Source organism: Myxine glutinosa, chromosome 6 (genome assembly GCF_964187855.1).
Source record: "Myxine glutinosa chromosome 6, kmMyxGlut1.1, whole genome shotgun sequence".
NCBI classification, from domain to species: Eukaryota; Metazoa; Chordata; class Myxini; order Myxiniformes; family Myxinidae; genus Myxine; species Myxine glutinosa.
The window spans coordinates 147,970,426-147,983,988 of record NC_136266.1 but is presented as its reverse complement, the minus strand read 5'-3'; the positions used below and the strand labels follow the sequence as shown (position 1 = coordinate 147,983,988).

Here is a 13,563-nt window from a genome sequence, read left to right as displayed (position 1 = left end):
CAACAGCGTGAAGCCTAGCTTGGTGTGAGGCAGGAGCACCGGCCCATAGGGGAGAACAGTATTCCATTGAGCTGCGGATGAAAGCCTTGTATGTGGTGAGGAGCTCAGGTTTGCCGAGGAAGGATTTCGCACGACGGAGGATGCCCAGTCGGCGACTGGCTTTGGAGGCCAGCTTGGAAATGTGGTTTTCCCAAGAAAGATCATGGCAGATTGTGAGACCCAAAAGCTTGAGTGACAGAACTTCTTGGAGAGGATTGTTGAGAAAGTAGATGGGAGGGTTGTCCAGTCGATCTTTTCGGAGAGACATAGTAAGAGTGTGAGATTTGTCAGGATTGAAAGACATGTTCCACTTGTTTGACCAGTCTGTGATTTTGTCCAAGTCTTCAGAGAGTGGGGAGGCTGCAGACTGCCGATCTGAGGGAAGAGGAATGGAGCGGCAGAGAGTGGAGTCATCAGCAAAGAGATAGAGAGGATTTTCAAGAGAGTCAGAGAGATCATTGATGAAGACCAGAAAAAGCACGGGGCCCAGAACACTGCCTTGGGGAACTCCACCCTGAACAGGAAGAGGAGATGAGAGAAACCCATTCAGGGCCACACGTTGACGACGACTAGAGAGGAAGTCCGCCAGCCATGCGTGGAGATTTCCATGGATACCAAAGGAGGAGAGTTTGGTGAGCAGAGCGGGGTGCCAGACCGTGTCGAAGGCACGTGACGTGATATGTCGAGGGAGATAGCTCTAATTTCCTGTTTGGCATTGAGGACCTCAATCCATTGTTGAGACAGCAGAAGCAGCATGTCCAGAGTAGAGTGACCTGGTCTGAAACCAAATTGATGATCAGAGATCAAGCCATTGGAGAAGAGGAAAGATTTCATATCCGAAGCAATGATGGAATCCATGACTTTGCTGATAATTGGGAGAAGGCTGATTGGTCTGTAGTTGCTAGGATCTGTTTTTGCACCTTTTTTGTGCAAAGCGGTGATGTTGGCTGATTTCCAAGCAGATGGCAGTTGACCTTGAGCAAAAGAGAGGGTGAACAGAACAGAGAGAGGGTGAGATAGAGCGGCAGAGCAGGATTTTAGGACCCGTGGGCTGATGCCGTCGGGTCCAGTTGCAGAATCAGAGTCGAGGGTTGACAGAAACTTTTCCACCTTGTCAGGAGGAAAGGACACGGAGTCCAGGAGCAGCAGGGTACGACTGGGTATGGTGGGTACAGAGAGGGATGGGTTTGGGACACAAGATTTAGAGGCAAACACAGAGTTGAGGCATTCAGCTTTTTCACGTGCGGAGTCAGCTGTGTAGCCGTTTGAGGTAAGGGAGGGGATGGAGGGGGAACAAACACCAGAAACGGATTTGACCAGACGCCACCAGGATTTGGAAGAGGGAGACAGATAAGAGAGTTCGGTCTTGAGAACGGAGAGATATTGTTTCCTGGCTCTCCTGAGGGTGGACACACACTTGTTTCGGACTTTGTGAAAGGAAATGAGATTTCCTTCCGTTGGATTTGCTTTCCAGGAGACGAAGGCAAGTTGCAACAGCCTCACCACAAGATTCCGTGTACCATGGACGGGAGGAAGGGTATGACAACTGAAGACGAGATGGGATAAATCTGTGCATGAGAGAGAGCAATTTACTTTGGAAGAATTCCCAGGATGAGTTGATGTCAGAGGTGGTAGAGATGGGAGACCAGTCCAGATGATTGATGGCTGCTTGAAGACCGTGCCAGTTGGCCTGAGTGAAATGCCAGACTCGTCGACGCTGAGCAGGCTCCCTGAGGATGGTCAGAGAGATGTCCACTTTAACAAGGACATGATCAGATGATCCGATTGGAGCAGAAGAAGAGCAGCAGACATTTTCAGAGAAGTTAGTCATAACCAAGTCCAGAAGAGAAGATGTTCCGTTGACTGAGATCCGGGTCGGGAAATTGACAGATTGTGTCAGTCCCAGTGAGTCGCAGAAGTCCTTTGCTGTGGAGCCATGGCTGGTGAGAGAGGTTCCCACACCCAGCCAACTGGCATGATGACAGTTGAAATCACCACATATGAGGAAGAGAGAGTTGGGACGAGTAGATAGAAGTTGGTCCATATTATCAGACAGCGAGATGTAGATGGAGTCATCACTGTTTGGTGGACGGTACAACACACATATGAACAAGAGGTGGGAGCGAAGGGGAAGCCGTAGCCAGAGGTATTCCTGGGGGTGAGGTGGAGAGAGTGCAGTGCAGGGCGAGTGAGGAAGAGAGTTTTTGATAAAGAAAGCAACCCCACCTCCAGGACGAGGCTCAGGTCTATCATACCGGAGGAGGGAGTAGCCCGGGAGAGATACTAAGGAATCAGAGACATCATAAAGGAGGAAAGTTTCTGTTAAGCAGATCACGTCTGGTTTGACAGAAGCAACCTGTATGGAGAGATCAGTTAAGTTTGAACGAAGGCCCCGGATGTTTGAGGTCCATACCGCTAATGAAGAGGAAGGGGGAGCATCAGATACAGAACAGGGGAGAGGATGGGTAGGGTAAGATGTGGAAGAGGTAGGGAGAGCTGTTGAAGGTGTGTCAGAGAGTTCAGAATAGCTCGGAGAAAGGGAAGGATGGGGCGGACAAAAGGTTTGATGGTGATTGGGTGAGGCACAATGAGGTGTTATTTGAGGAGGGGGAAGAGCGAGGCAGAAGGTTGGGGGAGATGGAGGTGAGAGTTGGAAGGGGGAAGAAGCGGGGAGGACGCTTTGAGGAGGGGGAGTGAGAGGGGGGAAATTGAAAAGCAATGAGGGTGGGGAGATTTGAAGGGGAGGGGCGAGGGGGGAGTTTGGGAGGGAAGGGACAAGGGGAGGGATTTGAAAGGGATGGGATATGGGGGAGATTTGGAGGGGAGGGGTGAGGGAGGAGTCTAGGAGGGGAGGGGCGAGGGGTCGTCTTGGTGGGGAGGAGTATGGGGGGAGATTTGAAAGGGATGGGTGATGGGGAAGATTTGGAGGGGAGGGGTGATGGGGAAGATTTGGAGGGGAGGGGTTATGGGGAAGATTTGGAGGGGAGGGGTGAGATTGGATTTTAGAAAGTGTACGATTTATGGGAAACGAACATTTATTGCAAAATGAGTTTCTTGTGACCTTCGAGTTAAAAATACGTTTAAGGACGCTGGATGGAGGATGGAATGCAGGAGAGTTTAGGGAATGTAGAAAAAAGGCACGAAAGGAGATGGATATTTTTTTTGGGATGAATTGATTTGGTGAGCAAGTCGAAAGCAGCCTTTTAAAGAAGAAGAAGAAAAAGGTGTTATAATATATGACGGAATACATAACTTGAGGGGAAAGTGTAAACATTGAAGGTTAATAACAGTGAAAACTATCTGGGGAAATGGGAGAAACACGTGGTCGAAGAACGAACGAACGAATAAGAATGAATAAACGAATGAGAACAGAGAAGGAAATGTTGTTTTTTTTTTGTTTTTTTTGAGTTGAGATTTACACAAGGAAGTAGGCTATGGGTGAAAAGACTGGGAATACAGAGAACGAAAGTTATTGGATCACAAACGACGGACCGCTGAGAGAAAAACAAAGCCTCAAGGTTGTACAGTGTACACTATACAAGGCCTCAAGACACGACACGAATTAACACGATTTTCAATACAGGTATGAAAGATTTGCAACGAAAAATCTTCGTCGGGACACAATATACGTACAACACCATAAATAAATACAGTTTTAACGAAAATACAAATGGGAACAATCACTTAACTTCGATTTCAAATCGTTCGCGACGCGGCAAACAGACGATCAATTTATGAAAGATAAACACCGAGAAACAACCAAAGTTGCACACAATAACTTCACACACCGAAAGATAAATACAGTTTCGACAAAATACAATTGTGATCAGACTTAACTTCGAAAAACGTGGAGACCGTGTGGAGCTTCGAAAATCCCTGCCACCGTCTCCGAGATCTCGCGAGATCTCCAATCATGGATCTCCAATCAAGATCACACAGGATTCCCAGTCCATTTTGTACTGGGTCGAAAAGTGTGTTGATTATTTCAAATGTGATATGATCTGGTTTACTCGGGCCAAAGGTGGCAATTTCGAAAATTTAGTCAATAAATATAATATATGTTGTTGATGTTCTTCACAAACAAACAAACAAACAAAAAAAACCCTAAAATGCATTTGGTAGCCTGCCTGAGTTTTATTTTTTAGGGCTAGCTTTTGGACATCTCCACCCAAGCCCATGTGTGTGAATATGGAGTGGATCGTGTGAATTAATTGGTGTGCGAGGGATCATGAGATGGCCGGTGTGTGAAAATTGTGTGCGCTTGGCTGTGAGGTGGCTTGCAAGCATGCATGTTTTGGGGATGTACCACGGTGCGAGAGTGGGCAAGGTGAAGGTTACGGGGTGGCGCGTATGTGTGTGACGTCTGCAGAGGTTCTGCATCGCGAGCAGTGGATGCAGAGAACATGAGCAGTGGATGCAGGGAACATGAGCAGTGGATGTAGAGATTTCCCCATAGGAAATCTGCTGAATGTCAGTGCGAAAATTTATCTTGATTGGCAGGCTATGGATGGACTGCCGAACTTCTCCACAGAGGGGGGCTGACAGTGTATTCAGAAAGTATTCAGACCCTTTCACTTTTTTCACATTTTGTTATGTTGCAGCCTTATGCTGAAATCATTTAAATTCATTTTTCCCCTCATCAATCTGCACTCAATACCCCATAATGACAAAGAGAAAACAGGATTTGAGAAAGTTTTGCAAATTTATGAAAAAGAAAAAACTGAAATATCACATTGACATAAGTATTCATACCCTTTGCTATGACACTTGAAATTTAGGTCAGGTGCCTCCCATTTCTCTTGATCATCTTTGAGATGTTTCTACACCTTCATTGGAGTCCACCTGTGGTAAATTCAATTGATTGGACATGATTTGGAAAGGCACACACCTGTCTACATAAGGTCTCACAGCTGACAATGCATATCAGAGCAAAAACCAAGCCATGAGGTCGAAGGAACTGCCTGCAGAGTTCAGAGACAGGATTGTGTCGAGGCACAGATCTGGGGAAGCCGACGAAAAAAAATTCTGCTGCATTGAAGGTTCCCAAGAGCACAGTGGCCTCCATAATTCTGAAATGGAAGAAGTTTGTAACAACCAGGACTCTTCCTGGAGCTGTCCGCCCGACCAAACTGAGCAATCGGGAGAGAATGGGCCTTGGTAAGAGAGGTGACCAAGAACCTGGTGGTCACTCTGGCTGAGCTTCCGAGATCCTGTGTGGAGATGGGAGAAACTTCCAGAAGGACAACCATCACACTCATCACATCACATCACAACCATCACAACCCTCCACCGATCTGGGCTTTATGGCAGAGTGGCAAGACGGAAGCCTCTCCTCGGTGAAAGACACATGAAAGCCCGCTTGGAGTTTGCAAAAAAGCACCTAAAGTACTCTGAGACTGTGAGAAACAAGATTCTGTGAGAAACAAGAATTCACTCAGTAAATAGATTTTGTAAAGTTAACAAAACAAAAAAATTGTACAAGTTCTCCACATGCAGGTCAATGAAGCAATGCCCGACCCAGCTACAGAACAATGCCATGATTCCGCTGCCGCGGATCAAGAGATACTAGATACTGTCGTGAAAATGCGCGCAATGATAATGCAAAATAGGCGCCTGGTTGGAAAGCATCTTCGGAGGTTGGGAGGGACCAAGAATGGTTGCAGTGGAACTCCTCATCTCTGATCATCATTGTTATTGTATGCTTGAAAAGTTTTGATTTGTGTGTGTATCAGTAAGTTTTGCGATGCACGTACAGGTGAGCGACAGATGTTGGTCCAGGAACGAGAGGAGGATGAATGAGACACCCCTGTACGAGAGCAGTCACCTTCTTACTTCCTCACAGCACCTCCTCACTACCTTGCCGCCTTGCCCTCAACCCTTGACCCTGATTTAGCTCAATCTTGCACAGCCGGCACAATAGACTTGCACAGCCGGCACAAAAGCTTTATGGCAGAGTGGCCAGACGGAAGCCAAACAGTTGAATCTTGGTTTCATCAGACCACAGAACCTTGTGTCCTTTAGGTGCTTTTTTGCAAACTCCAAGCGAGCTTTCATGTATCTTTCACTGAGGAGAGGCTTCCGTCTGGCCACTCTGCCATAAAGCCCAGATCGGTGGAGTGTTGCAGTGATGGTTGTCCTTCTGGAAGTTTCTCCCATCTCCACACAGGATCTCTGGAGCTCAGCCAGAATGACCATCGGGTTCTTGGTCACCTCTCTTCCCAAGGCCCTTCTCCCCCGATTGCTCAGTTTGGCCGGGCGGCCAGCTCTCCTGGTTGTTCCAAACTTCTTCCATTTAAGAATTATGGAGGCCACTGTGCCTTCAATGCAGCAGAGATTTTTTTTGTTGGCTTCCCCAGATTGGTGCCTTGACACAATCCTGTATCTGAGCTCTGCAGGCAGTTCCTTCGACCTCATGGCTTGGTTTTTGCTCTAATATGCATTGTCAGCTGTGAGACCTTATGTAGACAGGTGTGTGCCTTTCCAAATCATGTCCAATCAATTGAATTTACCACAGGTGGACTCCAATCAAGGTGCAGAAACATGTCAAAGATGATCAAGAGAAATGGGAGGCACCTGAGCTAAATTTCAAGTGTCATCGCAAAGGGTATGAATACTTATGTCAATGTGATATTTCAGGTTTTTCTTTTTAATAAATTCGCAAAACTTTCTAAAATCCTGTTTTCTCTTTGTCATTATGGGGTATTAAGTGCAGATTGATGAGGGAAAAAGTGAATTTAAACGATTTCAGCATAAGGCTGCATCATGACAAAATGTGAAAAAAGTGAAGGGGTCTGAATACTTTCTGAATGCACTGTACCTAGGATTGAACATTGAGAACAGAAGCAGCTTAAAAGCTGGAATGCCAGAGCAATAGCTGCTGAGTGAACGTGCTCGGCACCCGAGGAGAAGCTGCCTGCCTGTTCATGCCATGGAGGGATCGCCCACCGAGATCAATTGTGTTGCCAGGTTTGGCTGTCTCAATCGGTGTCCGTAGTTGCTTAACATTCCGTTGGGTTGCGAGCCTATCCAAGGCATGGTGGCCTGCAGGTCCAGAGGTCGGGAGAGTCCGAGAAGTCCCACTCGTGACGCACCTGTCATGGGAAAACTCTTTCCTCTCATGAGACCATACACAAGTTGGCTGAGTCGGCCATTTAAATATTTATTTCCAGTTTGCAAACACAATTGTAATACATCTTTAACATGAAAGTCATGGAGACAAGCACCTGAATGCGCTTCTCTGAGAATTCAGCTCTGAGAGCTTCTGTATATTTACTTTTTGAGGAGTGAGCGGGGAGAATAATGCTTAATATCTATGAAGTTTTGATGTGGTGAACATTCCTGTGAAATGCAATTTTAGCACATAATTTGACAACCTAAGGAATTGTTTGCCCTTCATAGCACAGACAGTATAATGTTACATTGGTTCTTAGCCCCAGATAAATTGTCTCAATAATTCAGCTGTGCCATTCATTCTCAGTGTTTTCCAGTTTGGTTGGAATGTGTTTTTCTATATTGGGAGAGATCATGTTTCCTGCAACGGTGCAAATTAATTCCACATAGCTATCTATGTTGGTATACTGGGCTTGTGCTTTCTCTGACTGTCCTCTTTAACTTTCTTCTTTTATGATCCCAGCTCCAGACATGCAAGTTCCTCGTTCTCTTAAAGCAACTGACAGCTGCTCGTAGCCTGAGCCTGTTGTGAAGCGGTGGGGGGTGGGGGCGGGTGAAGGGGCTTGTCCCTTGCTCGAGGCTCTGCGGCACACCAGCTCGCCTGAATTTACTTCACTTTGTACAAAGTGTAGTTTTCTGAACGATTCTAAAAAGTTTACAGAATTGTCTTCCACACACTCCAAACCCCACATATGCAACAATATTTTCATTCTGTCTATCTGCTTGACAGTCAAATGAAATTGCAAATCATTCCAAAAAGGAAAATAACTTTTGATTCTGACATCATAAAGGACACAAACACCAGGCACAAATAACTAATGTAACATGTTAGATGGAGTGATGTAATAGACACTGTGCAACGTCAGTCAATTCCAGAAATTAAAAAAAAAAAAAGAATTTTATACTCTTTATTTTATTTTAAATTGAATTAAATACTTGAGCACTGTTGAACACAAATCGCCTTCCTCTTATTTCCAATAACCTCCAGTTTATCAGTACTTGGACATGTTAAATAGGGTGGTGAATAAGGGTGATGTTGAAGAATGCTTTAATTGTGCTTCACATTCGGAATTTTTCTTTTTAACAATCTTTAAATACATTATTATATTTAAATTGAAGTATACATTGCATGGCGTAACATGTTCTATGAACTCTCGAGATTGTTGTCAATCTAATTTCCCTGCAAAAGACTGATGCTGATGTGTACACAGGTGATGTCTTTCCTGTAGATGTGGAAGGCAGACAACACAACGATTCATCTGTCACAGAAGATTCAAAATGTGATTCTCAAAAGGAAGGTTCAGATGATGTTCACACGACAAACGGAAGTGCTTCCTGTTTTGCAACTGGTGAGTGGAAATGTAAAAAACGAACATACAATCTTTTGTGTTGAGAAAATATATAAATTTTGGAAAACTGTAAAACATTTTGATTTTGACCAAAAATAAGAAAATGTTGTGTTCTTTGTTTCTGTAGAACAATCAAGAAGTAATATGGGACAAATAAGGTCCAGTCACAGCTTGACAGTGAGGAAGAAGACTTTTTTGAAGAAACAATCACGAGCTCAAGAGTCGCTTCCAATAAAATACAAGTGCGTGTCTGGGCCTCGCAACACCAATATCAATGTTAAATTAAACAAACACAAAAAGGTTCAAGAAAGGGTAATACATCATAAGTGTAATGTGTGCAGATTGGATTTTGCTTCAACGAGTAACATGAAAATACACAGGAGGATGCACACTGGAAAACGCCCCTTCAGGTGCTCTGTCTGTGACAAAGGTTTCTCGCAAAAAGGCAGTTTGAAATTACATCTGATGATCCATACAGGAGAGCGCCCTCACAAATGCTCGATATGTGACAAAGGTTTCTCTCAAAAAGGCCATTTGAAATCACATATGATGGTCCATGCAGGAGAGCGCCCTCAGAAATGCTCGATATGTGATAAAGGTTTCTCTCATAACCACAATTTGAAATCACATATGATGGTCCATACAGGAGAACGACCTTACAAATGCTCGATATGTGATCAACGTTTCTCTCATAACCGCCATTTGAAATTGCACATGATGGTCCATACAGGAGAGCATCCTCACAAATGCTCGATATGTGATAAAGGTTTCTCTGAAAGATGCAATTTAAAATTACATATGAGGATCCATTTGGGACAGCGTCAATACGAATGCTCGATATGTGATAAGGGTTTCTCTCGAAAAGGCCATTTGAAAATGCATACGAGAATCCATACAGGAGAGCGACCGCACAAATGCTTGATATGTGATAAAGATTTCTCTGAAAAATACCGTTTGAAAAGCCACATGTTGGTCCATGCAGGAGAGCATCCTCACAAATGCTCGATATGTGATAAAGGTTTCTCTCAAAAATGCGATTTAAAATTACATATGAGGATCCATACAGGAGAACGTCCTTACAAATGCTCGATATGTGATAAAAGTTTCTCTCAAAACGGCAATTTGAAATCACATTTGAAGATCCATACAGGAGAGCATCCTTACAAATGCTCGATATGCGATAAAGGTTTCTCTCAAAAAGGCCATTTGAAATCGCATATGTGGATCCATGCAGGAGAGCGTCCTTACAAATGCTCGATATGTGATAAAGGCTTCTCTCAAAAAGGCAATTTGAAATCACATATGATGATACATACAGGGGAACGTCCTCACAAATGCTCGATATGTGACAAAGGTTTCTCTCAAAAAGGAAGTTTGAAATTACATATGATTGTCCATACAGGAGAATATCCTCACAAACGCAGGACCAGAAGCATTCAAATCACAAACAAACGCTGGATTTGTGATAAAGGTTTCTCTCAAAACTGCAATTTGAAATAGCGCATGATGATCCACATGGGACAGCGTCAATACAAATGCTGGAAATGTGATAAAGGTTTCTCTGAAAAAAGCGATCTGGAATTGCATATGAGGATCCATACAGGAGAACGACCTCACAAATCCTCGACATGTGACAAAGCTTTCTCTCAAAAAGCCGGTTTGAAATTACATATGATGACCCATACAGGAGAGTATCCTCACAAATGCTCGATATGTGAGAAAGGTTTTTCTCAAAAAGGCAATTTGAAAACGCATATGATGATCCACACAGAAGAACTGAAATCTGAAATACCACAATTTGATAAATTGGGTCAAGGGGATTTTTCAATCCTTAAGGCCACCAAGACCCTTAAAATCCCAAAATACCCCAAAGACCTTGAAGACCCAAAATACCACAAAGATTGTAAAGACCCTGACAATCCCAAAATACAACAACAACAACAACGCATTTTGAGGCCATTTTCCCTGCAAGAGCGGGGGTTAGCCTTAGGTACCCCATGACAATCTTCTCCATTTTGCCCTATTTTCTGCATCTCCCCTCATTAACCCCCTTGCCCGCATTTCTTCTTCCACCATCTTGAGCCAAGTCTTTCTCGGTCTTCCCCGTCCTCCACTTCCTTCTACATTCATTTCCATCATTCTTCTCAACCAGTCACTTTCATCCTTCCTCAACACTTTTTTTTTTTTTTTTTTTTGGTATACTGAATCGAGGCTCGAGGTTTCGGAGCACCGAAGTCTACACTTACTGGCCTGCTCAATGCATACGAACACCGGAAAGGAGACTAAGCTTACATTTAATAAGAAATAACTGAACTAAAGCGAGGCTACATGTTGTGGTGCAACTACCTACGAGGGGGGTTATCCTCTATTTGCAAAACCGCAACAGTATATGTATATACAATCAGAGCACAAAATATATTTGGCCGACCTCCCCCACCATCACCTCCAGCACCGTCCACCCCATTCCCCTTTCACCTTTCCCCCACTGAAATCTGAAATACCACAATCTGATAAATTGGGTCAAGGGGATTTTTCAATCCTTAAGGCCACCAAGACCCCTAAAATCCCAAAATACCCCAAAGACCTTGAAGACCCAAATCCTCTATTTGCCTCTATCCTCTATTTGCCTCTATGCCTCTATCCTCCTCTATCCTCTATCTACAAATCCTCTATCCTCTATTTGCAAAACCGCAACAGTATATATACAATCAGAGCACAAAATATATTTGGCCGACGTCCCCCACCATCACCTCCAGCACCGTCCACCCCATTCCCCTTTCACCTTTCCCCCACGACCACCAATAAACCATCGCCACCACTAACCCCCATCCACCTTTCCCGCCATCCCTCACTTCCTGAGAAAGCAGGCATGGTCAAAGGTGCCCATCCTGCTGAGGTGACGTGTTCTCATAACAGAGGATTGTTGAAACATTGATGCCAAAAACTCAAATGGTAACAAAACTCAATCTCTCAACCTGATCTTGGATCTCATCGTGCTTCTTTCAGGGCCTTTCTTCCGTTGCCAGTTTGTAATTCTTGTCTCTGTCCTTGCCATGTATCCAGCCAAGTTCCATTTGAGGTTTTTGATTGTGACCAGTGTTTAGAATATTTTTTTCCATCTGATTTAGTTGTTTTTCTTGTCCCTTTTTGGTTATGCTCAGATGGCATCTTCCATGGCAGTTTGGACATCAATTTTTATTTAATCTTTGCTGTAGTCCATGTTTTATTGCCATGTGTGATATTGGGTGAACACCCTTGTTGGAAAATTGTTTATCAGACTTCACAATAAAGAGAGGTCCTCAAAGCACAAATGCACTGTCTGTGTCATTGTGAACTCGCCGAAGTACCCGGCATTGCGGGGTGGGGGGGGGGGGGGTTGTCGGGTGTGGGACTGAAAGGCGGAGATAGGAGAAGAGGGGGGAGGTAGAAGGGGAGAGGAAGGGAGTGGGTGTGAGGGGAGGAGGGGAAAGATATACTACATGCACATGTTTTTGGTGGGGGGGGTTTGTCGTTTGTCGTTCCCTCTGTGAGCAATCCGGTTTCCATTATGGCAACGCACTCATGTAGACACTCAGATAGGTCCCTTGGTGCACACATTAATTCATTCCCCTCCGCCACAAAAAGACTTCCAGGAAAGACCAGCAGGAAGCGGCCGCGTACAACGCCGGCATGGGCGTCAAACATCGTGCAAGGCAGGCTATAGCCATGCCCAGGGAATGTGTGATTGGTTGGTGGAAGGGAGCGGCGCACTGATTGGCCACCGACCGTGGACACCTCGGCCAATCAGTGCGAAAGGCGTGAACACTCGGCCAATCAGGGCGGAAAGCACCAAAACATTACTTAAAAGCAGGCCGATAGTTGGAGAACAAGCGCCGGTGACGTGAAAAGCCAGAAAAGATCACAAAGAGCGGAGGGACTGATTGGAACTCGCCAGAATTGACGTCAGACCACGGGAGACAAAACTGGTGGTTCCCGGGCATTTTTCGCTCTGGGTTCTGTGCGGGTGCTTGTGCTTCAGTATGTTCGGTCATCGGCTTCCCTGGTCATCTTCCCTGCGTTCTTGCCTGGTTCTCCCCTGGTGGTCGTTTCTTTCTTATTCCCTGCGTTCTTCCCTGGTGGTCGTTGGCGTCTTCCCTGAGTTCTTTGTGGTGTTCTTGTTGTGGTGCTTGGAGCGAGGCGTGGTGCTACGAGCAGACGGGACCTCATGTGCGATTGACGCCACAGGCGTGAGCGAGGCGGACGGAGGCCTGCTTCGCGCCAACATTGGAGCCGGACGGAGCCTGACCGACATCGCACATGGACAGATAAGCCCGCACCCACAGACGCACATAACGAACGTTTTATTTTGTTGATTCCTCCTTTGTCCTGTTGTTAAGTCTGGTGTGGGGACGTCCCAATCCGTCGCGTCCATTGTTCTCGGGCTCCGTATAATAAACCTGTTTCTTTTTGTACATTTTACCCCGGATTCCTGTTTCAGTTCATTTCCTCCAGGATCGGAGCTGCCGTCGGGTCGCTACAGGTAAGGGCTTGCCGCTTCTTCCTCTTCCTTCTTCCTTCCATGCTTTTATAGTCGAATCCGTCATCGATCGTCGCACCAAGTTTGCACCAAGACAATATCTGCACCAAGTTTGAAATAGATCACTTTAATCACTCAAGTTATCGGCCTATTATCGGCTTTGAACTTTGACTTCTTAACTCCAAAAATTTAATCAGTTAATCTTTATATTATTATACATATGTGCACGAAGTTTGAATTGCATCACTTCAGCTGTTCTCAAGTAAAAGTCCCATTACACTTTGACGTTTGACCCCAAAGTCTCATGAGTTTATCTTTACATCATTATACTTATTATACATAATATACATAACATTATACAATATACCTTGACGAAGTTTGAATTAGATCACTTCAGCCGTTCTAAAGTTATGAACCATAACAGACTTTGACCTTTGATCTCTTGGCCCGAAATTATAATCAGGTAATATTTACGTCATAATGCATACC

General features: G+C 44.9%; 1 protein-coding gene across 1 annotated transcript in view; it reads left to right on the top strand.

Annotated features, from left to right (window-relative positions):
• The window catches only part of LOC137416929 (uncharacterized), a 146,376-nt gene extending 134,507 nt beyond the window's left edge, over positions 1–11,869 (top strand). The window contains exons 4-5 of the mRNA XM_078780664.1: positions 8,421–8,558; positions 8,686–11,869. Of these exons, the coding sequence (XP_078636790.1) occupies positions 8,421–8,558; positions 8,686–10,058 (1,511 nt within the window). The 3' untranslated portion in view covers positions 10,059–11,869. The remainder of the gene's footprint in view (positions 1–8,420; positions 8,559–8,685) is intronic.
• Positions 11,870–13,563: the final 1,694 nt, after the last annotated feature.